This window comes from Pezoporus flaviventris, unplaced genomic scaffold (assembly GCF_033815535.1).
Source record: "Pezoporus flaviventris isolate CSIRO_AGI_PZ_B2104156 unplaced genomic scaffold, CSIRO_AGI_Pfla_v1 ptg000006l, whole genome shotgun sequence".
NCBI lineage: Eukaryota > Metazoa > Chordata > Aves > Psittaciformes > Psittacidae > Pezoporus > Pezoporus flaviventris.
The window spans coordinates 17,099,219-17,125,731 of NW_026892554.1; the positions used below are offsets into that span (position 1 = coordinate 17,099,219).

Sequence of the window (26,513 nt, forward strand, 5' to 3'; positions counted from 1 at the left end):
ACAGTACACTAGTGCAGTATAATAGTGTACCATTAAGAGAAAGACGCAAGTCTTTAAGGCATACAGACATATAGGCAACTAAACCATACATTTCTAACATACAAAACTGCAAGAAGAAACTAAATTCCACATGAGTCTGGCAAAAGTTTTTATATAGAGAAGCTGAAAATCCCTTGAATTCCCACACAGACCTGGGTACCTGGCAGAAATGACTCACAACTAAAATATTCCTATTAAGAGAGGCCACTAAGTGCTTTGAGGCTTTTGAATCAGAACAACTTGTCATTTGCAAACAGCTCTATACCAGTTCAGCACATCATTAGCGTTAGCACTGCAGTGAAAAGAAGCAGTGGCCAAAAGAAGAACAAATTGAATACTACTATAAATATATTTAACAGTGAGTATGCTGAGGGTTAGGGTGAGGGAAATGCATTGTATTTCATAAAGAACAGTTTAATATACATTCATTGTTTAAGTCTCCTTTTAAAAAACCCTAACCAAACAAAACCAAACCCCAGCTGTCTTCAGGATTATACAACAGGTATACCTGAGTAAACAATCTGAATCCCTTATTTTTACTTTCCTTTAAAATGTGTCATGTCAAGCCCCAGTGAGCAGAATACTTGATCAGATGTGTGTACTTGGTAACTTCCTTGTCGAAACAAAAGACTTGGAAGATCATCTGTAAGGCCTTTGTTTTTTATTTAAGCAGTTAATCCATACCAACAGCTCTCCAGAACATCATCCAAACAAAAACTGGCTCAGACATTTTAAAATAGTTGGTTTTGTTGTTTAAAAGAAAAAAAAAAGGGAAAGAATTTACTGAACTCATGGCTTTCAAGAATTCGTAAGCTTTTCTAAATTCAATACTTTTAATAGAGGACAATATAGGCAGAAATCCAGAAAACAAATACAAACCACAAGTGATGACAGTGAATATCATTTTCGAGCCTCAGTTTCAAGGACTGTTTCTGTTGAAAGTCTATTTGATGAAACTCTGAAAATATGTACCAGAAAACAGTTGTAACGCAAAGAAATCTTCACTCACAAGCAACCATGTTAGTTATATATCACACAATACAACATGGTTACATGCCAACATTCAAAATGGCTTTAATTTTTCCACACAACTCATATTCAGCAGGAAACCGCATGTCATCACATTGCTTGGCCTTTCATAGACAGTAAGTATTCCCTTTTCCTATCTATACTCTGTCAGTTTGGCTCTAAATTTGGAACAAATTGCTGATGCACAGCATAGTCTGGTTGGGTTTTTGCAACACTGACCACGGCCTTGATCCTATCGCTTGTTCCTCCAAGCAAACCTTAATACCTTAGGTAAGTACTACTGCATAGAATCACAGAATAGTCAGGGTTGGAAAGGACCTTAACCCCAGCCCTAACTATTCTTGTGAGGGACACCATGTGCAATCACCTGTTCCACGGGCAGGGACACGATGTGCAATCTAATATGAGATTTAGGCTATGGCCATGCAGTAATACAGTAAATAACTGCAATATTCATTTTTGAGGACACACGAGAATCCAAACAATTTCTGGAAATTGCTTTGGGGAAGCATAAAAATACCTCTTTTTACCTGTCTAGATGTAATCCCAAGTTTCCTAGTGCAAATTTATGGCATGTACTATTCAAATAAATATAGATTTTGTTTGCTAAACCTCATTTGTTACACCATCCTAAAAAGAAAATGTATTTTTAAAAGTAATTTAAAAGTGGGAGATACTGTGTGTTAAAAGGATTAAAGTAACTAAATCCAAGTTGTTCCCTTTATACATATTACACAAAGTAAAACATAATGTTAAAATGTGTCAGAATAAAAACCTATAGTGATTCTGGACGAATTAAGAAAGCTGAAAAGTTATTTTTTTGTTGTTACGTGGTATCAGATATTGCTGTCAACCACTGCTTCATTCTTCAAGCCACAGTTTTACTACAAAAATCATGAGACCAACAGAAGACACTTTTGTCCCCTAACCAAAGCTGCAGACACTTCCTCCTTTTTCCTTTGACTGAATTTGACATTTTCACTAGAAATGCGTCCACTGAGGTAAGAAAGGGTTAAAGGTTTACAGAATGCTTCAGCTATGGAGCCACTTCCCCTGCCAGTTTGTTCTGGCTCCTTTGAAGCTGCAAGAAAGCCCCAGATTTTTTGTTTTCTCCTGTCCTATTCCAGGCCAGATTTATCACAGCATGGTTCAGTTATTCCTACTTCAGTTGCATTTTGTTGTTCTTCATTTTCCACTTTTTCTTCATCATTCTTTGTTTGCAGTAATTTCTCCTCAGCTTCTTTGCAGCCACACCTTCATTTCTAGCAGGCTTAGCAGGATTGCCTTTTGTTTCCATAGCTACTGGCTTTCCCTCATAGGGTGTGTCAGACTGTCCTTTCGCCCCAGTCATCTAGACACAAATGAAGAAAGAAAAAGAAATAAATCAAAAACCCCCAAACAAACCAGAATTAATAATCTTAAATCTGTATTAAGCACAAGCATGTACAACTACCTTCAGAGAACTGCCTTCTCCTTGTCATTCCAGCCAGGGTCAGAGGCCACACTTTCTCTTCCTGCCACCTTTCTTGCCTATGTGCCTCGATTTCCTCTGGCAGAAACTGAAGTTTATAAGGTAATGAGGAACTCTATTTTACCTCATATGAAGTCAGGATGTGGCTAAAACATGTAAACTGGGCCTAAAAAGCATTTCATTGTCCACTAAGCTAGACATAGTTAGCATGTGGCTTTTACATAAATGTGTAAATCTGTGCTGAAGAAAAATAATGCTTGAAAAACTTCTTACTTCTGAAGTGGTGTACTACCTGCTCATAATGCTAGAGCTGACAGTGGGATCTCTGGGAAATTTCCAAAGCATCACTTCTTCAGCAGCATAAATTACAAAGCAGGCTGTACTCCTAAAAAATTTCCACAAAATTTCTATCAAAAGTTTCTTAAGATGCAGACAATTCATTCTTCTTCCCATCATAAATTCTATTTTATTAAAAAACAACAGCAACAAAAACTGCTTATCTGCTTTTCCACCAAGAGAACTACTGACCTTCTGTTTCCACACGGCTTCCTGGGGTACAGGTGGAAAGGTGCATGGAACTCTTCCATGATTGATGTGATAGGGTAAAGGGAGGCTGGGATCTAGTGGCACCCATGGGACTGAGAGAGTGGCAGGTACAGTAGGCAGATCACAATGAGCTTTATGTAAGTTGTATGATGCTCTTGTCGTCTTGTCAAGTGAGCTCTTGTAAATTGCAACTGATGAATCTCCTGCAGCATGACTCAGTAAATAAGAGCCCTCCTGCAAACTAGAAAGGTAAAAGTTCAAAATGAAAAATACTATTTAAATGTTTTTGTTTAATTTGTTCAGGATAGCTACTAAGTTCTCCATCCAAAAGAAACATCTTCAGATATTTACTTAACAGTCCCTGTTTTCTAAAAAGGCCATGGACAAAAAAATCATGAATTAAACTGTATCAATAAATACATAGTGATTCATGTGTTTATAATGTATTCATAATGTACTTATTTATCACCAATGTACAGACTGCCATGATATTCAACAAAATAGTTAAGCATACACTATAAACTACTCATATTTGGCAAACTAATCCTTCACCAAGCACCTTACAAAGCATAATGCATATGTGGACACTGACACAAAGCACAGGTGTGCTTTCAATGCACACAGGATTAAACAGGCTTTCTGGAAGATAAATGTCAACTAACTGCTCGTATCAAAAATCTTAACCCCAATCACAAAGCTACGCAAATTCTGAAGTATGGGAAAACTCTTCTGTAGTTCAAATTAAGAGGTTTCATACAGAGTGCAAGAAGCCTGCAGTCAGAAAGCCTCGAAGTAGCTAAATACAGAAAGGTGCAAGAGAAAAGTTGCAACATGCTAGAAAGACATATGCTGTTGTAAGTCAAGCTGAGCAGAAGGAATACAAACAGTATTATCTCTGCAGATTAAGCAACAAGACTAACAAAACCTAGAAGTCCAAATTTTAAATGCTAGTCCACATGCATAGTATTAAAGCTCACTCTGTGAGCTGTTTCATCAGCTCAGATGTGTCCAGTCTCTTAAGTGGTTCAGAAAAATCAAGTTCTTATTCTTTGTCATTTACACAAAACATGTAATCCTAAACACACTTTTTTACACAGCACTGCATTATGCCATGCTAGACCTAAAAGAACCTGTAAAACATTTCATGTATCTGAAGAAATAAAAACCAAAGAGTAGACAGGCATTCTATGAAAGAACTCAGACATGCTAGGCAATGTTGCACACAATGAACAAGAATGGAGCACTTACTCAGACACTTTCTTCAAAATATGAAGAAGTATATTCAATGAATTTGCAGGCCTGTAAACCAGAAAACAATGACAAAAGTAGTAACCTGTGAGGCTCATGAGAATTTCAGATTCATTGGAAAACACCTACTAAAAATACTCACTTTATCAATTCAACTTTTTCCCTTAAAGTTTCTGGAGAAATCTTTTCCAGCATAATAAGCTTTGATGTAAAAGCATCAATACGGCCTGAAAAATATTAATTGCATTAACACACGAAAAATAGAAGAGCAAAAATACAAAGCCATGATTTGCAACCTAATGTACTTTAAAAGGAATAAAACCCTTTTGTTCTTTTACAGCACAGAACAGTGGAAAGTGTTTATGAGTGTTGCACAATATCAGAAAGTAAAATATCCAGCCACTTGCAGTACAGATGTCTGTATGTGGGCTTTCTCAATAAGGGGGATGCCCATGATTCCAGCATATCTTACATCTTGGGGGTTGTCTGGGATATTACAAGCTCATTTTGCCATTGACATCAATTCATTCATGTCTTCTCAAGCTCTTTTGATTCTTATTGCTATGGTTCCTCACTAGACAGAAAGCTCACCTTTTACAACAAATTGACTTCCGAGTTTAATATACTTATTTTTCTATTCTGATGTGTTACATGAGCAATTGTGTTATTTGATTTTCTGAGGACTCTGTACCTTCATCTCTTGGTTGGGTTTTTTTCCCTCCTCACCTGAAAAATGACAATTTACAATTCAGGCCTTGGTCCTGGCTGTCACACACTACTTGTCTGTGACATAGCCAGGAGCAGCAATTCAAAGCTCTCCTCATCACGTTTTTAAACTAAAGGCTCACAAGAACAGTTTAGCCCATGTTTTCACTTGATAAGTAATAAAGATCATTAGAATAGCTTATGCACTGATGTGGTGGCTGTGCCTTAGCTTCAGGTTCTACCTCATGATGAGAGTTTTCCCAGAAATCTGTTCTATTCTAACTCCCACAAGGAGGATGAGGAAAAGGCAGCACAATAAAATGCAACCTCCTCAGTGGAATTTACTACTTTATTACAAATCTGCTCTTGTAGGAAGCATAAATGCTTCAGTTGTACGGTTCAAACAGCTAAACGAAAGCATTTCACATTCCAAGCTACACATTATTATCAACTTCTGCAATGTGTAAGACGACCTAGCAAGAACTCTAATTTTAATAAATCTGAAATTCAGTAGGACGACTAATTTCTTTTAAGCACTGTACATTTGTTACTTTTCTTGATATCAGTATTTGGTGCAAGACTAAGCAGCTAGATTTAATATTCTTCATAGCTGACCAGAAGAAAAGAAACTTGAAGTCATTATTAAAATAATAATTAAAAAAATCTGTGCTCTCTATTCCTTATCAGCCTCTCCTAAACCAGAAACCTTTTAATTTCTAAACTCACTGATAGCATAGCTGGGGAAACTAACGACTCATACCTAATTTCTATTACTGTATTTTATAGGGGACAAGTGACTGATTGAAACACTTGACATTCAGTAAGCTACCCATAACAGTAAGTACTTCTTTCCAACCTTTAAATAATCTTTATTTCAAGGCCAGTATCATCCTAATCAAGTGAAGGTAAACTAGTCTTTCTGCAGTAAGTTTTACTTAGGCACTTAATGCAAATAAGTAAATAATCATCGGGATAAAATGTTTCTATTAATCAGCAAAGTTTATCACAACTTTATTTACTGCTTAGATCAAGTACCAGTATCATACTTGGGAAACATGTCACAGAGATTACTCCTTTTGCAGAGGCAGGATTTCCTATCTGAGTAGCAAGGGGATTTATATCAGCAACTGAGCAAGGTGTGAGGAGCATATCACTCAAGTTTGTTTGATGATAGCATCTCTGCCTCTGTGCAAACCACCACCACTTTCTTTGAGAATGTACTCAATAAAAAATTCAGTTTAAGATGACTCCTTGCACTTCCTGTAGGAGCCATCATTACTCTCCCATTTTCTTTCTCATCTCTTGAACTAGCAGCAGCTGCTGAGTCACTGAGCTGAGCTATGGAATTCCTCCCTCAGCCACAGCGATACAACACTGAAGAGCACTGCTGGACAACTATGGGAAGCAGACTAAGGTCCAAAGAACTTCACATCCATACTTATTTGGCAATATAAGATTGTTGAGACAGTGAATGAAGTTTTTTCAAGATTCAAGAACTCCTGAGCAATTTAACACTGAGGTCTGCTACATGCTCAGAACTTTCCATTTTAGAGGCTTCACTTAAGATCTATATAGTCTCAGAACTGTCTGAACACAAATGGCAAGTACTGTATTAGTAATGTTTTCAAACAGTTGATCAGTACTTTCACACTCATACTGTAGGCTATACTTAAAAAGAGCAGCAAGTCTATGGCTCTACTGATTTTAAAAATCCTTTATTATAGGATGCAATATTTCACTTAAAATAATTAAAATTATAACGCAATCCGAAAGTGAAGTTTGCCTGTCTGCTTACACCAAACATATGATAGCAGTAGTCTTATTTCAGGTATCAGATTAGTGAAAAAGAAGTTGTCCACAAAACAGGGATATCCTCACTTTTAAAGAATGGTCCCTGGAGTTTAAGGACAAAGAGCCATCTAACTAAATCAGGACACTTGCAACACTGTATTTTTCACAGCTCCCAGAAATACAACTGAAAGGCTGAATTTCACAACTACTTTGCATTATTTCTCAACCAGAGCAGGAAAAATCCTTAACTAGAATGACAACAGTTTCCTATTAAAAGCCATGGTGGATGGTATTTCATAAAATGGATCAATTAATTCCACATCTTTTTACCTACCTCTATTAGAAACTACATGGCAGTGTCAAAAATCTGCAGTCCCCAGTTTGCCTACCTGCATTAGTCACATATTCTGTCAGTATCAGAAGTTGGTGACATGCTGAGAGTCCAACTCTTATTTGTAGCAGACTTTTTTAGCAGGGGTGGGAGGGGGCCTGCCCCACGCATACTGCACATTACTGATTTATTGTGCAGAACAGTGCCAACCCACAGCCATCCCGTGCTTCCTCAGAGCACACAGAAGGAGAATTCCTGTGGATCCCAGGGTTTGCCTCTGGAAGAAGCACATCTAAGAGCTGAAAAACAACACTGGAATGACCAGTGTTTCTCAATCCCACAGAAAGAGAGTGCCTGTCAAAGGCCAGGCCAGTGAAGCCTGTCAGCCAAAGGCTCCATATCCCTTTCACAGCCAGCAGGTATCTATTGAGGAAGCTCTGTATCAGAAGGGAATGGCTGTTTATGCTAGAACAACTCCTGCAGCATGCAGCCTGCCTCCTCCACTCCCCAGAGCCTCTATAAAAAGGGGTGTTTGCTGGATGAGCTGTCTGCAAACTTCTGTGCACAAGCCGTATGTTAAGTATCCTGTAACTGTTGGGAGATTAGATAAGACTTTGCATTCCTTCAGTTTGTGTACTTTGTAAGCAGATTAGCGCTCTCTCCAGTTTCACTATTTCCTCACACTGCTTGTGACTCATTTCTGTGCAATTCAGTACACTGTTGGGCTTGCTATTAAAGAGACAAATGCTTCAGTACTGTCCATTGAGATATAATTAGAAACAGAGAACTGTGTACATCAGTATCAATTTATGATGACTTTTTTTAGGGAAAGGAAAAACCACAGCAAATGCTGCTTTTAAAATTTAAAAGTAGGAACAATTTCCACCAAATACGGACAGCAGACAAAGAATAATGCAAGTGGAAAAACTGTCACTTCAAATACATTAGATTTTAGACGAACCTTAAAATACTATGATAGAAGGCAAAAAAACAATTAGGAAAGAGAGGACTCAGCATTTCTAAAACAGTATTCTGATGTGGGCCTCTAACAGCAAAAGTGTAATTGAGTGCCCAAGTGGAAAGGTTAGGCAACCACAGCCACAACTGCTGCCATGACAACCGTAAAAAACAGTCCCCACTCAGAACACAGCTGCTCCGTGTTCAACCAGGGCTGCCCTCAGTCTGTAGCAAGGGCCAAATACACTCTAAAATACCTTCTGACTAACCACTTTGTTGCAGATTTTCTCATACAAGATAACTGGTATCAGAGAGCTCTCCATATATTAAAAGGGTTGTTAATATAATCTGGCAACATTCTTTAAATGCCTCATTTTAATTTCTCTACAGAACATATGTATCCTAACAGACATAAAAAACTTTCCTGACATTTAAAATGTCATTGTACAAACACATATACAGTACTCTCCTCAGGAGATTTTGTTAGTGAAACTTCCCTTGTAATGCTGCATTCCTAGCTTGCAGCATGGTTTATGTGAGTTTGGATAAATGGCCTTCACAAGTAAAATTTCTTCCTGATAACACTTCCATGATTTTATCCCTGCTTTACTGTCTTTATTTTCTGTGCTCAAAATTACAACTGTCATCACTTCTTCATGAGATCTGTAGTTTCCTGCTTATTTCTCACTGAACGTATGTTACTTCTCATTCCTAAATTCTATTACATTGCCTCCTGTTTCCATCTGACGCATAAATACAGGACAGGACTATCAAGACCATTCCTTTGACAGGGATGTTTCAAGCCATATCATGTATTAGGAAATTAAATTCATGGATCAGTTAGAAATGGACAATAGAAAACCTGGAAAACATCTTTAGGTAAGATCATTCAGTGTTCAGAACTCCTGAGGAATATCACAGCTATGGAAAGATGTTTTCAATAAATTTATTCTTTGTCTTTTTCTTCTTCCCGTTTGGAATTTCCTTTCTGCAGAGCCAGAAAATTATCTCCAGTACCTTAGACGTAAGACACATGTAGGCTGTTTTTAAAGTGTGCACTATCTCTTATTTCTGAACGATGAAACTTGGTTCAGCCCTATCTTGCTTGGTTTTCCTCATTCTTTTGTGTCTTATCTGTCTGCATGATATCAGTGTAGAAATATGAACACTATTGCCTGTTTTCAAAGGCAAACAAGTAACATCTGACCTCTTCCTATACTGCAACCTCAAAGGCCAAGGAATCGGTACTCTCTGAGCCACATACCCAATCCGCTGTCTATTTTGGTATGTAATAACAAATGTATTTAAAATGATTTCACAAAATGCTAAGATATAGCTCGCATGTCATCAAGAAATATTTTTACCAGGCCTGTGATAATGTTGCGTATGAAAAATATCCAGTACCAAAACCCCCTCCTCCCCAAGTCCAAAGATACTTTAAGTCATGAAGATTACTAACTTTAGAGAACTAAATCTACACTTTAGAGGTACATTTGTCTTTGAAAGGCAAATAAATGGAGTTCCTGAAAACAAAGATTACTGAATGCTCCTCATCTAAATCCAAACTTGAAATAGCCTAATTCACCACCCAACAGAAATTTTAGACAAAGCACTTCCAAGATGAAAGTGAAAACCAAAACTGAAAAGTTAAAATAAATAAGGATGTATGGAATATACCTTTAATAAGTTTTCTCTTCTGTTATTCTGTGAATATTCACTCATACACATTTCTTAAGCAAAAATCAACACATGGAACTTACCAACATAAAATAAGCATTCAGAATGCAACATTCTTTCTGTCCACAACTGACATACTTCACTTTCTGTAAGAGCTTCAACACCGTAATAGGCTTGATATTCTAGTTTTGGCAACAAGAATATTGGTGTATGCTATAAAAGTGAAGATACAAGAAAAATCATCACTGTCCAAAAAACATCCACAATTGAATTACATTTTGCAGCTGACAATCAGCACAGTCTTCCATTACAGCTCAAGCAACAAAGCCATCCCACAGATTTTGTGTGATGGCTCCTGCTCTATGAACCGCACAATACAAACTTCAGACTACAGGGCATCACTGTAGAGGAAGGTGAAATGCCTGGGCAAGCTTTTACACACAATCTAATTGTGCCATTCAGTCATTTTTCCAGAAGTTAATTTGAAGTTCACACTTGTGTGCTTCACTGCCCTCTGCAGGAATTCCATAGGATCTACATTAATATATTTCCATTTGCTTATTGTTCCTGAAATCCTGCCATTTATTCCCCTTGTCACAATCTCATTTGAAATTAGAACCTAATGCTTGGCCTCTCATTTGAGTTCAGAGGCCAGCCTTTGCCTCTTATCACTGACAAATCACAGTTTAAATTCCAGCAGAGATTTTAAAAAAGAAACAATAATCAATTTCTGATTAACAAACTAAGCAGCTACTCACAGGCATTTATATCAGTGGATCAATAGCAAAGACATGGCTTTCCTTCAAAATAAGTTTCTGACACAGAATCTTAGAAGTAATCCAAGTTACAAAGATCTATTTCCATTTCAACAGAACATAAACACTCCACAAAATGCCTGCCTACCACAATTCTGGTATTCTGGGGATGGGAATACCGCATCAGATCTGTTGAATAATTCAGAGGACTCTTGACAAAATAATAAATTACTGAGGATTCCAGAATGAGCTCTCCTTCTCCTGATGTTACAAGTAATATTTGGATGATGTCTGCATTTAAAGCATTTTATTCTGTAACAAAAACAATTTGCTAAGATGTACACCATGGTCTTTTCAAGCAGAATGAATAGGATCTCCTTTTATCGTTAAATGTGCCCCCTCTGTTGTTTAATTTATTTCCTATTTCTCGGCTTAACTAGGTATAACAGCAAGGCTGCCTCCTGCTTGAGGATCTTTATGATCACGAACATTCTCAAAGCCTCGGGCTAGAACCCTAATTACTGCATTAACTTTCAAGAATAGTTCAAACTGACATTAGTTTACATGAGTATAATTAGCCATGCATACTACTGTAATGCAGCTGTGGTACAAAATGCAGAATCAAACTTGCTTCTCTTCTAATCAAGTAGGTTTAAAGAAATCATAAATTATTCTTCCCTCTCTTCCTATAGCAAATATTTACTGAAAGAAGACACACACTGTAGTTACAATTAAATGTACTAATTGTCAGTGAAAACACAAATGCCATGAAGGGCTGGGAATACCAGAGATGCCAGCTGAGCACAACTGTTTAGAACAAACTCAACAAAGCTAACAGCAAAACCTGTACCTTTTGGCCTTTTTTCTTCTTACAGTTTCGTGGCAATGACTTAACTTTTTGCACGCTGCACCGTACAAGTAACAACAGATCATTCAAACTGAACAGCTTATACACAAGGTTGCCATCCTGAGGTGCTTTATACTCTGAAGGGTCTTCCTCAAGCATCTGAAGTTCATTTGGCAGCTTTCCTACAGAAAATAAATAAAACAGAGAATTACAAACTTGCACATTCTTTGCCATGAAGCCAACAGCTTTTGTGGTTGGCGTTTCTTTGATTGGTTGGTGTTTTTTTGTGTGGGTTTCTGTTTGTTTGCGGTTTGTGTTTTTTTTTAATGGGATCTGTTTTGTTTCCTATGATTTTTGGGGGAAAACAGTCTCAATAAGCCTAAGAAATAATCTTTGTATTAAAACCCCTATAATTTGGAAAATGTCTGCTTTGACTTTTAAGGAGTCTGTTTTTAAGTATTCCACTATATTTTATCCTAATCATTTGATTTCTTACTCAAACCGAGCTGTGTGACTCCATTCTGGTACAAATGGGGTTCAAGGGCTGTTTTTTTAAGCCACAGCCACTTAGCACAAAGGAAAGAAAAATTTTATTTACAATGATTGCCTCCTGAGAGCCACCATCCATTTACCAGTTACTGAAATAACTCGAGCCTCAGGTTTGGATGGTAGCACAAACCTCTGTTCCAAACCAAGTTTGCTTCAACTTCAAAAGAAACATTTATTAGATCTCCAAGCGCAGCTCTGAGGTAGGTTAACAAACATCCCTGCATCCCTTACAGATATTTTAACAAATCATTTAAAATAAATAAGAATAAACTCCAACTTGTTTAATGTTATTCACTGAAAATTTATCCAGTTCTGGTTTTTATCTGCACACATTTGTCAAAATTACAACTACAAATAGGTATGGCTGCGGTGCTATGAATAAATACACATAACATTAAATTCAGTATACATTCTTTCAAAGATGCACATAAACTCTGCATGAGATGTTATCACCCAAGTGACCAGAAATAATTTTCTGTGAGTAAAATATTTAACTCAGTTTTGGCTTTCTGCAAAAAAGACATGCAGAGAGGTTTATTAACTTGCTATAGAAACTTTCAATTTGTAGAATTAAGCTTTCTATTCCTTTGCAGTCACACAGCCTCTTAGCAATATTGCTTTCAATGTCTCTATAAAAAATAAAAACAACCAAAAAACCAAAACCCCTATTAGCTAACTAACATCTGAATTCCATATTCTGGCTTTTTAAGAAGAGAAAAAGGAAGAGTACCATACTGCTCAAACCTTCAAACTGAGGGAGGACGTATGGATTTTTAGTAACTACTAAAATTCAGTTAAAACAGTAAGAATATTGGAAGTGGTCACACAACTTCAACTACAACAGAGTTAATTGTGCTGTTTCCACTACAGATCAAGTAATTAATTAATTCCTATGTGATGAAATGCACAGATAGTCAGAAAATACCAGCAAAATACTTTTTTTTTTTCCATCAAAAAGCATTGATTCACTGGAATTAAGTATTTGAGAAAGAGTTTATCTCCTGATGCAACCTGCCTGGTTTCCTGTCAATTTACCTAACACAATAAAGTGCTTCTAACTTCAGTTATACAGAGCTCAGAAGCAGCTCAGGCATGTGAGAAAAACCCTCACAGTTCATAGAACCTAGGATATTCAAGACTTCTAGTTCTTGGTTGAAATCTGGGTGTAGCACAGGCTCAATTTCCTGCTAAATGCCTGACAACTTGGTGAGGTGGTTTGAAGTGAGTCCTCAGTCTCCAGGAACAGATAACCAGGAGCTAAGAAACAGCAACTGAATTAAGAGTCTCAGAACTTGAAACATGCAAATTTCAAGCTTTCTCTTAAGTTTTAATTGCATAATTTGATTAAACTGTTCTTCTACAGAAAATGTACAATAATTCCACTGCTCACTGACAACAAACTATCTTTTCAGACCAGACTACTCAAATATTTGAATTTCTGATGAAAAGCAACTCGTTTTACTACCAAATGCTTTTGTTTCCTTACATAAAAACTTGCGTAAACCAACTTAAAAACACCCAAACAATTATGTCACATCTCTAAATACTAGGTACTAGCAGGATGTTCTTCAGATGATGGAGTTAAAATGTTTTGCTGTTAAACTTTACTGAAAATTTGAGATTTTACTCCTTACACAATGAGCACACTTACTTACTCTTTGGCAGTCCCTGAAAAAGCCAAGTCCAGGTACTTCTAGATGAGCTGTTGGGGTCTGAGGCAGGGGCTGGCACAGTTTCTGTGCTGGAGGTCGCCAGTGGTTTTGGAGATTGAGGCACATGGGCTGGCACAGCATTAGAGTTATCACAGCTCACTACCGGCTGTTCATGAGCTTTTCGGGAAGGTGATTTGAGAAGTTCAGTTTGCATTTTCAAGATCTGTCCAACAGGATCAAATTCTTTGGAGAACTTTCTTGTAGCCCTCCTCGCGGCACTTTTTCCCTGATCTATGGTATCTGAGCAATCAGTCATGTTTGCTAATGGAATGTGGGTAGGGGAGGGTGATTTGGCAGCCTCTGTTAAGGTATGAGAAACAGTGTCTGGTACAATTGTTTTGCAACTATCAGTGTTTCCACATTCTGTATCAATTATCAAACACTCTTCATCTGTGTCACTACTGCACAAAGAAGTGCAATTCTCATTTTTTTGTGCAGTATCAGACTCTTTCTTGTAACTAACAGCATTAGCTAGAGTATTCAGTTTTGTTTCACAGTCCAATACTTCTTTGGTCATAACATGCTGTGCTTTGTTCAGTCCTAGCTCCTCTGAATTAAAGCTTTTATGAGATGAATTTTCTTCAAGGCCCAAGCATACAATGCCATCTAATGACGGGAGCTGTGTGCTGGCACATGCTGAAACTCCTTGCTCAGAAACTTTACCAGTGTTACTAACTGTAGGAAAACTGCTTTCCATTTTGGAAGTTTTTGAGAGCTTGACTGTTGCTCCGAAAGTTTCCAGTTCTGTAACGTCACCATCAAAGTCCATCCCCGTGTCATCTGGAAGAGGAATCTTCCTGTACTGGTAAGTATCTGAAGACATCTTAACATAGGGAGGGATAAATAAATAAATAAACAAACAAACCAACCAAGAAACACAATATATTACAAATGAGACACTGTCACATTGAAAACATGAAAAATGTTCTATTATCCATATTTTGACTATTGGGAGAGAGAAGAGAAGCAGTAATTGGAGGGAAAAAATTCCTGAGTTTAATGTGGAATATCTCAGAACTGAAAGGACTTTCAAAAGACAAATAAAGTACATAGAACTTTTCCCACTTAAATAAACTGATCAAAACACATTTTAATGAGTGAACGTTAAAGCTGAGATGCTGATGTAACAGAAGCATTTAAAGAACTAGACAGACATTTTAAAACAGGATCTGTAACTCAGCGGTAGAAAACTACCAACAGGACACCTAAGATTTCCTTCATTATCACAGAACAAGTAACTAAGGAATTGTAACACAGGCTTTTGGTTTTGTTTGTTTTCAACAAGAGGTGAAGCTACATACATCCCACTGAAACAGACTGTCTTCAGCTGGTTTGTCCATCGATACATCAGAAATCGAAACGTAAGACTTTTTAGTTGCTAGGAAGTCCATAGGAATTTCATGGAAGATCTGGTTCCTCTCTCTTACTGCCATTTCTTTTCTCAGCAGAGGTGAATCAACATAAACCACTTTAGCTGGTTTACTATCTTTTCAAGAACAGGGAGAGATTAAGTACATACTAAATGAAAGGAAAAAAAGACTGGTGTAAAGTTTAAATAAACAAAATAACATTTCTGTTATGGTCAAATCAGTACCACATTCATAGTGGAGGAAATGAAAAACTACCCTCTTGCTCACTAGCGATAGAAAATAAAATTATATCCAGGGACAGTGTGAATTATTAGGATCCTGCAGTAGCAATAAACTTCATATTAACAGTCAATCATATTTTAAATGCAGTTCTAAATAGAGAATTAGTAAAATGATAATTTAAGATGCATCATTCCTTATACTGCATTGCATCATCAGATGTATTCTGTTTTCCTCAAAGTTTTTTTTTCTTCCTTTAATGAACCTCAATTTTATTTATTTTTTTAGGTCCCACTGCCCAAAAGTTATTACCATATTTTATAGTTGTTCTAAAGCAATAGCTATGTCCAGCCTCTGCTGCCCCAGTCTTTTGTTCAGTCCTAAATAAATTTACTTTTGAATCATCCACAATTGATAACAATATCCTGCCCAGTATTATACAGAAAGCAAAGGCATATGTGAACATTGTATCACTGTTTTAGAAAAAGAATAATCTGTGGATGCAACAAGATACAATTAATGCAAGAGGTGGGTTACAGGGAAAGTGGAAGAAGAGAAACCCTTCAAGAAGTGCTACACATTATTAACATATTCTGAATGCTCTTTAGGTATTAACTTTGGATCTAAAAGTTTAAAAACTGTAAAGTTGATAGAGCATATCTTTATGGATAATGTCATGTAGAAAAGTGCAAAATTTGTAAGATCTGTAGATACCTGACAGTGTATTTACTACTAGCCCTGCTATACAACTTCATGTGAAATGCACATGACGTGGACATTCCAAGACAACAGCCATTATATATATTCATCATGAAAAAAAACCTAGTAATAAAAAAAACAAACAAGGGGTAACAAGAGGAAATCTATATTCAGATTCCTGATGGAGTATTTGATAACTAAAGTGTAGCATTCAGATGAGTTAATCAGCTTATTCAAAACATTTCCTGCTGCAACTGGGAGAAGCAATCTCCATGGACATTCATTATTTATTCATTATTCTAGAATGTAATTAGGTCCTTTCAATTACAGAAAATGTCTGCTCTTTGTTTTTCCACAAAACCTCAGAATTTCTCTTTTTTAGCTTATTGAAATCAGTTCACTTGATAACAGCTTCAAGCAGTTGTGTTCTTTCCAAGGAGCAGAGCTCAAGGTTTTGAAAAGCAAAAAGATATTTAACTGATTTTTTTTCCTCCCTAAATGGAAAACAGCTGTATGCCCAAATTCAATGTTAATGTTAGAGACGACTACCTCTAGAGGTTGTTGCTATTGTCAGTAACAGGGTGTAGAAAACTATGGAATTACCTTGCTATCAGGCCTCCTCAGCAAAGTGCAACCTATACCAATGGGGGTTTTAATTTTTTTTATGATAACTTTGATTAAACATTTTTCTTTACAACACAGAGGTCTCTGACTCCTTACCAGAAAAGAGCTGGAAACCATTCACTTTAGGTTGTTGCCCTTAAAGATGTGTTAACTAAATCATTCAAACTGTATTACTTTAATTCCTTAAATTAAAAACATGGAAGTACTTGAAAGAAACTATTTTCTTACAGCTGCATTTTAGAGTGCTTCTGCTTCAGAAAAGGTAAAACATCTGAGCTTATAATTACAATTCCCATTTTCATTAACCTCAGCTGCTTTCTTTTCAAAATCAAACCAAAATTGAACTATTTATTATTGCACGACCTAAACCAACCTACGTTCTACCTTCCCACACTTCCCCAGCCCAATTGGTTTTACTGGGTTTTCTAGTTTCCTGCTCTTCAGTCTGCTTGAAAAGGATTAAGAGAATATATAAAGATCTTAAAGGACAAAACCGTAATTTTTTTAGCAAAAACATACTATACCTGCAACAGGGATCCTTTTAATACAAACTGGAATTTCCCATTGTTCCTTGTAGTTTTGTCCATGATTATTCAGTAAAGTAAACAACGACTGATTACTTAAAACAACTTGAGGACAGTATTTCAAAGCAAGTTTTTCTGCATTTGAATCTGAACTAATATCCTAAACAGAAAAAAATTAAGATTTTTAAGTTTTTAATAAACCCACAAAAATCTAAATACTTAAGAAAACGCCCAAGCCCAAACATGGATTAAACACTCAATACCGTCCTCCCCCAAACACCAACACAGTGCCAGGCTTCAGAACCAAATGAAAAGGCAACTAATTCCCCTGAAGGCTTTTGGCTCAATCTTATGCATCCACCTTGCAGCAGGAGAAAATGTCCTCTTAACTTGTATTTTTCAGTTTATTCCTATTACTTTGAATTACGAGGTTCATGATCATGAAATATGGGAGTGCACTGCAGAACAAAAAAACTGCTTCAACAACACATGTATTACAGATCTTCTCACAAGTAATGGCACAATGAAGACATCAACCATTATAGTTAAAACTGCACAGTTGTTTCATTACAGATATGTAAGATATCTTAGAACAAATACAACCCCACACAGATTACAAATTCAGAGCTGAAATGATAAATTTGTTAAACATTATGAGTACAAATTTCCAGGAAGTGAGCAGGCAGGGAATATTCACGAGGTGGGAGAATGTCGAGAAGACAACAGAAGCCCAGGAGCACTGAGGACCATAAGAGAGAAATAAGAAAAATCTAGCCATGCTCTTTTTTCTGCCACCTGAGACATCATCAGATATATTCTCTGTTTATAGATAAAACATCTCTTTAGCCACGTATCATTCTGCCGTGTCACCTCTGCTACTTTCTTAAGCAAAAAGAGTCTTTGCAACCACAGTGGCTCTATTGAAAGTTTGGGTTTTGATATGTGAACAAACTCCATAAATTAGTGGATAACAAATTAGCAGGAATAAACAGTCACATAAAACCAAGTTCTACAGAATGAAAACCTCTTTGATTTTCTCTGTGGAAGAAAACACAAGGTGGCCTGGAATATAAAAACTGTTCAATTCAGAAATCAAGTTTATGCTGTTTAGCAAAAGAAATTCCCAAGGTAACCTAACCTAATCACCTTTTCAGAAAACTAGACAGTCTAAAATAGTTCTTCTTACACTCAGGACTTCTTTCTTGTGCCAGAAACCTTCACACCTCCACACATTCATGTGTCTATACACACATACACACAGAAGCCAGCTTAGAAATTGCAAGGCAAAGTTTAAGAGGAACAATACTGTAACAAACAGTTATCTCTAGGTGTCATAGACAGTGTGTTCCTTTTTAAGGACCTCTGTAATGTTTAATTTAGGGAACATAAGAATCCTTTCAAGAGGGTCCAAAAGGCTACAACCTAACTTTTGAAGGGGGCACTGTGATTGCTATAAATGAAAACCTAAACAAATACTGATACAGTGTATGTTCTTATGCTACAAGACATGCAAGATTAGGGAAAAAAACCCCGAAGAAACTTGATGCTGCTACATACAAAGGAACACACGGCTCTTCTCTACAAAATATGCCTTAAAAATGACAATAAAAAGGTTACTTACATTGTGCATAATAGAAGCCTTTTTTTCTGGAGTTATAATACCTGTTACAGTTTTATAATCTGTGGGCAGTTGAACAGGCATGGTAGGGAAATCTGTTTTACCACGTCTTGCTGTTCCCTTGAAGAAATCAAGCAGTATCAGAAAGCAGCTTTAACTGAAATCATGCTGACCCAGCACTGCACTTCTTTAAATGAAAAATATTAAGAAATTATGCAGGTGCATTATAAAGTTAGTGTTATAAAAAAAGCCCCACTATTAATGTAATCTTTTTATTGGAAACATACAGTGAAGGGTGTTAACAGCCTTACTACCAAAACAGGGCCCTCTAAGAAAGATGGGGAAAGACTTTTCAGCAGGGCTTGTCAAGGTAAGGTAAGGGGTGATGGTTTCACACTAAAAAAGTTGTGAGGCTGGATGTGAGGAACATATGAGGGATGCAAAACACTGGCACAGGTTGCCCAGAGAGGTGGTGGCTGCACCATCCCCAGAGACATTTAAGGCCAAGTTGGATGGGGTTCTGAGCAACTTGATCTAGTTGAAGATGTCCCAGCTCACTGCAGGAGGGTTGGACTAGATGTCCCTTGAAGGTACCTTCCAACCCAAGCTATTCTATGATTCTATGAAAATAATTGCAGTAATATTTTCATTAACAATTTCAGTTATAAAATATAACCCTTAACTCAAGGACCAAACACTTCTAAAAAAACCTGAATACTTGAGTAACACAATCCAGATGTAATTCTACTTATCTGAAAAGAACATCAAACCAATACTTCTACCCATGATATTACCATTGCAAGAAGATTTTTTTCCAGCCTAAGTGTCAATTGAGTATGAAACTTTCCTCCCATGATGCTTATGATCTCCTGAAGCGTGTAAGACTCAGGATGCGTTTGCACATGTCCAATACAAGCACACAGTAATTCCTAACATAAAAAGAAAAAAGTTTATGCAATTGTATTTTTCATAAGAATTCCATTTAAAAGTTGTTTCTACAATTGCAACTTGCATTTGCATATACTTTCTGTAGAGAACACAGATACATTTATCAGATTACTCATAACAGACTTGTTCAATTTTTCCAGTTAGAGACAGTATTAAAAAACTTAAATACCAGTACATTTCAATAATTTTAAAATCAAAACTGAAACATATTCTAAGTTCTCCTCAACCCTTCATATGCAAGGCTAACAATGTACGGACACAGGCTCACACCCATCATTAAAAAAACAAGAAAATGTTTAGCACTGTGCTAAACCAAGTAATTGTTTTCTTTCCAGTTTGAATTGGCTTTTAGAGGGACCAGGTATTTTTGTGTTACTACCTAGATTACATCAGGTGTAGGTAAAAGTCACAAAGGTAAACATGTATGTGTTGAAACTTGATTTCATGTCAACTTTAGACATTAAGTCATGTCTAAAGATAATCTTTTCTGTTACCTTAATTATGTATTTAAAACATTTAGGTTTTATTTAGTAATTAGAATGAGGGTTTTTTCTGCAAGTATTGTTTAAAACAGAATACCTGCCTCTTTCATTTTGAACTCAGGAGATCAACTTCAACTTTGGAGACACATTTTGTAACCAGATGACAAAATAGCTTTGAAAAACAGACAGAAGATATAAAATTACAAAGCCAAACCCAATTTTTAAGAAAAAAAAGCAAGATTTTTGTGGTTCACACATAAAGAGTGTATGTTAACAATAAAGTTATCTTGGGCATGAAAAAGCACGTAACAAAAAGTGTTAGGGTGAAATAGAAACAGTCCTTCTGAATTTAACTAAATGCTTTACTCTCCATTTTTTTTTTTTATACTGTAAAAGAAAGTGATGTGGCACTTACTACTTAAGACTGAATTTTAACAAAAGTATTTAAGTTGGCCATTTCAATTAAGGCGAGAGACTACGAGGAAAAGAATAAAGAACAACTGAACCCACTGATAAGAAAGTTTAATGAACATGTACCCTGGAATTCTTTTCCCAGAATGTGCAGTTAAGCCAAGAATGATATATGAAATTGCATTCATGTTTGATTATAGAATCATCAAAGCAGGTATTTATAACACAGCATGAGCCTGTAGAAATAGATTATAATTAAAGCCTGAGTAACCTCTGATTAAAGTGACTTTGTAGCATACTACTGTGCTTCAGGAAAGCTTAACATTCTGTCCAGTAGTGTACATTTAGGAGCGGTTTGTTTACATAAATGCACACTTCAGATGCAGTTTCTCCCTTTCCAAACGTAAAGATGCCATTTACTTAATTGATGACTAAATCTTTGTCAGTATTGTATTCAGAGACCTCACTTATATCGTATGTTATTGGTACAACAAACTGTGGGCCAAGCCATGTTGCACACCATCAAGGAAATGGTGACTTCTCATGCCTCATCCCAACAGGAATCAGCTGAAGTTCAGGAAACATCAGATCCCATAAGCAGTGGCTATGTATCTTAATCTCAGTTTCAAAATGATTATGTAAGAAGAGAAGGAATTAAACACAGTATTTGTAGTTACCTCAGTATAACGTTGTGCATCTTCAGAGATGATACCATAGTCTTGGGCGCAGCTTTTTGCAGCATTTTGGGCAAACTTCATAAATTCTGCAATTTCACTGTTCACTACTTCTTTCATTTGCTGGAGGGAGAAGGAAAAAAATCTATTTTTTAAGACAGAAGGGAATCCCGTAGGCAGGTATGTACCCAGCAAAACTTCCAGAGAGGTAGTACAGGTGATGGTATGAGGGAGGGCACAGATTCCACTTGCTCCTCAATTTGGCAAGTCGTTGAATATGTTCAGAGTTTCACTTAAGTAACAAAATAAAATTTGTAGAGGCCCATTTCCTTACAAAAAAACTAAAAATAACCCCAAACCAACAAAACAGGACCACAGCAAACAGCAAGCTTCCTTTAGTCATACACTTGTGGTTTATAAAAAGAAAGGTTACAAAACATTGTTGGGGAAAGCTTACACGATAAAGCCACAAAGAAATTCGAGCATCGACTTCATAAGCAATTACATTTTAAGTAACACCACAGTAGGTGGGGATTTGCCCAAGAATGACATTCCCATTGAGGAATTAGCATTAACAAGGAAGCATGGGAAACCAAATGCATTGGCTTAAAAACATTTGCTGATTAATTACATTATACAGGATTGAACTAAAATGATACTTCCTACCAACAAGAAACATAGCCTTTCACTATTTAAATATTGCTGAAATGAAACAGCAAATATGACCTTTGTGCCTTTTTACTCCCAGAAGCACTGATGTGGCAAGCACAGACTGTCCCCTCACATGCTAATGAAGAAAGTTCCTATTACAGGGTACCCTCAAAAATCACATCAAAAGGTATCCATCTCCTAACATTATACAAAGGTGCTACATGACATTATGAAATGCTAAACTCACAGTAAAGTCAACTCCTAACTTTCTTCTTGTAAAAAAGTGAGGGCTTTAGGGGGTGGGTGACTGATCAACTATCAAAGATTTACTCTTACCATCAGTTGCTTAGACTACTACTACTAAAAAATATGTAGAAAAAAACCACCTCCCTTCAATGAACTAACCAAAACCTCTTTCAATTTATATTAAAAATGTTATCCTGAATACTTTAAACCTCTATTATTATTATTACTACTATTATTCATAATACTACATTAAAAGGTAATTATGACAAATTAGATTTAAAAACATTTCTGCTATATTTTCTTTAACTCTTTGTAACAAAAGAAAAATGGTTGACTCCCTCTGTGATGTTCACATTTACACACTTACCAGATACGTGAATAATTCTCTCTGACTTGCTGCATTAACTTGAAAATGGTTTGGGGTTTTTGAGTACTTAGTCATCAGATAAAGGTATGTTTTCTGCTCCTTCTGAGTCAAAGAAGAGGTAAATGGATAGGGGAGTCTAGGTTCTGGAAAAGGATGACCATCAGTTCCGGTTTTAGCCTCCACCTCAAGTGGATCTGCAGCCTGCACGCTACAATTCCGTTTGTTTTCTGAAGAGTCTGCCAAGGCCTCTTCATTTTTCTTTGCCCCTCTGAAAGTGAAGCAGTAAATAAAAGACCATACACTTTTCACATTTGCTGTGTAAAAATATTTGCTAATAACACATTTGTTACAAGTAATAAAGCAATCATGCAAATTGCCTGAACTGCAAATCCAGCAAAATGCAGTGTGAGATAGTGTACTATTCCAGTTCCTAGTCTGTATCATAGGAATTTTCTTACTCTGAAATTCCACCTGGACAACCAGACCAACCCTGACTGCCAGCAGCAGGTTTGAAAGATGGAAAAACAAAAAAAGTAAGGTTTTTTATAAAATGGTGTATGTATTGGTCTGTATACTCACTATTGAGGTGACAAGCTAAATATGAAACTCTCACTCTTTGTTCTAGAAACAGTCATTATGAATGAAAACATAGAGTCTCTGCATTTCACCATTCACTGATGGCTGGTGTTCAGAAAGGTCTTGCTTATGTATTAAAGTTACAGTAAAGGAGAATAACTTAACTAGAAAAAGCCTTTCTTTCCCTGTAAAAGAAGTAAATTAAAAATGCTTAACTGTAACACTGAAATTTTGGATTTCAATGAAGAAATTCCTAAAAACAGTGTACATAATTGAAGAGTTTCATTTTCTACTGTAAGCAATGCTGAAATCAGCGGCCAAAATAATAATACTGGGCTAAGGCAAGGAGGGTAGCTGTCCTAACAACAAAGAAGTAACAAAATTTATTTGGTTATTAATAAAATACCAGTATATGAAGGCCATCTTAGTGCTTCTCTATTTAAAATGACTGTTCTTAAGAGAGAAAATACTTAAGGTTAACAAAATGAGCATTAACTGCTGATCTTGGAAAAAGCTTATTTTTAAGATATGATTTCAGCAGTAGAAAACACCTCCAGTGCCATTCAAACCCAGCAGTATCACATCTTCAGTTCTTAATAACACTTCACAGCTGTCTCTCTGAATACAAGAATGTGTCCATCCCCATGGCACAAACTGGCAAATTTAATTAAGCTGCAGCAGTGACAAGATGCTGACTCAGATATGCCAATGTAGGAACATCAAGAAATTCTAGCAGCTTAAATTGGCTATATTCAGCACTGAATGAAATGGCAGCACATCAAGATCATTTCAGTATGCAATGCTGTCACAGTCTTCATCAGGGTGCAAAACAAAATAATCTTACAGAGCTTTTCTATCCATATTTACAGCATTATACTTCATTTGAGCCACCAGCTTGAATTTTCCCCCCTGCATTTTAGAAGCCACCTGCCGTCATAGCTTCTATGGTGATAGATATTTCCTGAGGTGTATGTTTCTCTCAAAAACCCCAATATAAAAATGGACGAATTTCCTTGAGCTTTTACTTTCACATTTTGCCCCATTAGGTTCCATTTCTCTTCTCCTAGAGTATGGCCACACAACCCTGCTCCATCAGTTTCTGAATTTTTCTGTTTGCAGTCTCTCTTCTGGCTATAAACCCACTTCTACCACATAAAACTAAATTCAATCCTGCTCTTGAGTTCAGCCATGTCTACTGCAGAAACCCTTTTCCCACATCATCTAAAGGAAGAGGTCCCACAGCAACACCCAGCAACAAGCTGAGAGAGTGGGCTGTGGTCATCTCTGCCAGTTCAAAGAAAGTTGCTCTAAGAGAGATGAACCAGAAAAAACTTTTCTAGCTAAAGATGTGGGATATAGTCTCATGTGTTGCAAGAAGGTATTCCCCCCAAAGGGACATTTCTAAATGTCAGTTCATATACAAAAAAATACCCCTTCAGAACAAATTTTCCACGTACTGAGCTCCCCACTTAGAGCACAGTAGCTACCTTGGTCTCCATCTACGCTCTTTGTGGTGGTTCATCCACCATGAGACACTTGCCACTTGTACCTCTCTACCAGATTAATGACTTCTTGAAAAGCCAATAGGCTGAACAGTCCTCCAACTTCTGAAATCCAGCAGCATGAGTCATGCCTTTCTCTATGTGAAACAAATGCTAACTCCAACTCCAGAAAAATTAAATACATCAAAACTGCCTGTGCCTACTGTGTTCATGTAATTTCATTTCCATTCTTCAACTAACACTCTACACAGGCTCTTCATTACTCAAGGAATTAACTGCATCTCCACTATACCTAAGACAGTGTTGAGTGTTTAGAGTGCTGGCTAATTCCAAAAGATACAAGTAAAAAGGATTTCAATGTACACTATTATCAGCCTACTACTAAGTGAGAAAACACAGACAGACAGCAAAAAATTAATTTCCAAAAAGAATTAGGGCTGGTTCATGGGTTACAGGATCCTTACCCTGACCAGTTAAGCGTGCATCAAACTTCACCCCTCTTTGGTATGTAAGCAGCAAAAAGCACCACCCCCAAAAAATAACCCAAACCCCATTCCAAGACCCCCCACATACCACCCGATCCCACAAAAGACCCAAGGTCCCAACCCAGATTCTTCCTGCTTTCTGAGGTTTCACAACAGGTACATATTTATGGCTGGACCAAGGCATCAGTAACACATCCTGGCATGCCAGATAACACGCAGATTTCCCCCATAACAGTGTGTATTACTCAGATGACAACAGCACAAAATGATAATATACCAGAATATACCTGTTTGATAAATGCCATAATTCAGCGAGGCTCGGAGCCAATGAGTATTTTTCATAAATTTCATGTGAGAAAAACACTTCACTGCCATTTTTTGGTGAAATATCCCTGATAATGAAACAAAAACAAAACCCAAGAACATTGCAATACAGAAAACAATCACAGACCCACGTGTTCCTGAGAAACAAAGATGAGAATGAGTTATTAAAAAAATAAAGGAAAAAAGCTATCTACTGTCTTTCCACATTCCCTCTATATGGAAGTTACATAATTCCCTACTAAAAACCACATATTCTTCACAGTCCAAAAGTAAAAATTTCATTATAAATACTAGATATAAATTCTAGGTCTGGTGAGAGGAATTCCCATGGAGATACAATGCTTTCAGGTGCTCATTAATCAAAACCGAACACTGGGCTGAACTTCTGGAATTTTGAGAAAAATACAACAGTACTGCTTTTAAATTTTCAGAAAGGCGATAAACTTTACCTTCTACACAGACCTTACTAATTATTTCGTTTTAAATACAGCCCTTCCAGTGTACAGGGTTTACACGATGCCAGTCTTCCCAATCTATTCTGAAAGGTGTAAGGAACGATTTATTTCTCTTCCTCATGAATAAACTAACTCAGACCAAACTCACTTCTCTAGGCTTAAACAGCCAAACTACTATAGGAAAAGCCTGCGCAGGGCTCTTCGTATTAAAACCACAACGCCGCAACCCCAAACCCATACTGTGGACACGCATTACTTAACCACCCCTCATTTCAGACCGTCCATAAGCGTGCAAGCCAACTCCTCCTCACGGGAAGGACAGCCTCAGCCCCTGCTTCCCCTCAGCGCAAGACACACTGAGCTCCTTCCCGCCATCCCGCCATCCCTCAGTGACGGGGCGGAGGCAGCCGCGCGAGGGCGCGCAGGCCGCCCCCGCTGCCGCCGGGCGCATGCGGGTTCCCGTGCGGCGTTCTCCCGGAGGCCAGCGCGGGGCGAGCGGCCGCCTATCCCGGGCCCTGCTCTTCAGCGGCGCCCCGCGGGGTTAGGGCCGGAGGAACAAACGTACTCACCAGGACAGCAGCTGCGCCCCCGCCGCCATCTTGGCGGAGCATTCGCCGGGTCCTCGGCTTTCTGCCGCGCGAGCCTGCCTCACGGCATTGGCCAATCAGCGCAGAGAGCTCG

The 26,513-nt window shown here is 37.3% G+C and overlaps 1 protein-coding gene across 6 annotated transcripts; it reads right to left on the reverse strand.

Annotated features, from left to right (window-relative positions):
- Positions 1-685: 685 nt before the first annotated feature.
- On the reverse strand, positions 686-26,484 carry ICE2 (interactor of little elongation complex ELL subunit 2). 6 transcript variants are annotated; one of them, XM_061447158.1, is made up of 15 exons: positions 26,402-26,484; positions 25,341-25,445; positions 22,491-22,758; positions 21,230-21,349; positions 19,506-19,640; positions 18,715-18,831; positions 17,094-17,253; positions 14,959-15,143; positions 13,601-14,480; positions 11,400-11,578; positions 9,878-10,007; positions 4,476-4,560; positions 4,334-4,384; positions 3,068-3,326; positions 686-2,419 (listed from the first exon to the last, which is right to left on the reverse strand). In XM_061447158.1, the coding sequence occupies exons 1-15, from the start codon at positions 26,428-26,430 to the stop codon at positions 2,228-2,230; spliced, it is 2,895 nt and encodes a 964-aa protein (XP_061303142.1). In that variant the 5' UTR covers positions 26,431-26,484; the 3' UTR covers positions 686-2,227. The 6 variants fall into 6 exon arrangements, with proteins under 6 accessions (XP_061303142.1, XP_061303143.1, XP_061303144.1 ...); XM_061447159.1 differs by lacking the exon at positions 25,341-25,445 and having other exon boundaries at positions 26,402-26,471; XM_061447161.1 differs by lacking the exon at positions 686-2,419 and having other exon boundaries at positions 3,103-3,288.
- Positions 26,485-26,513: the final 29 nt, after the last annotated feature.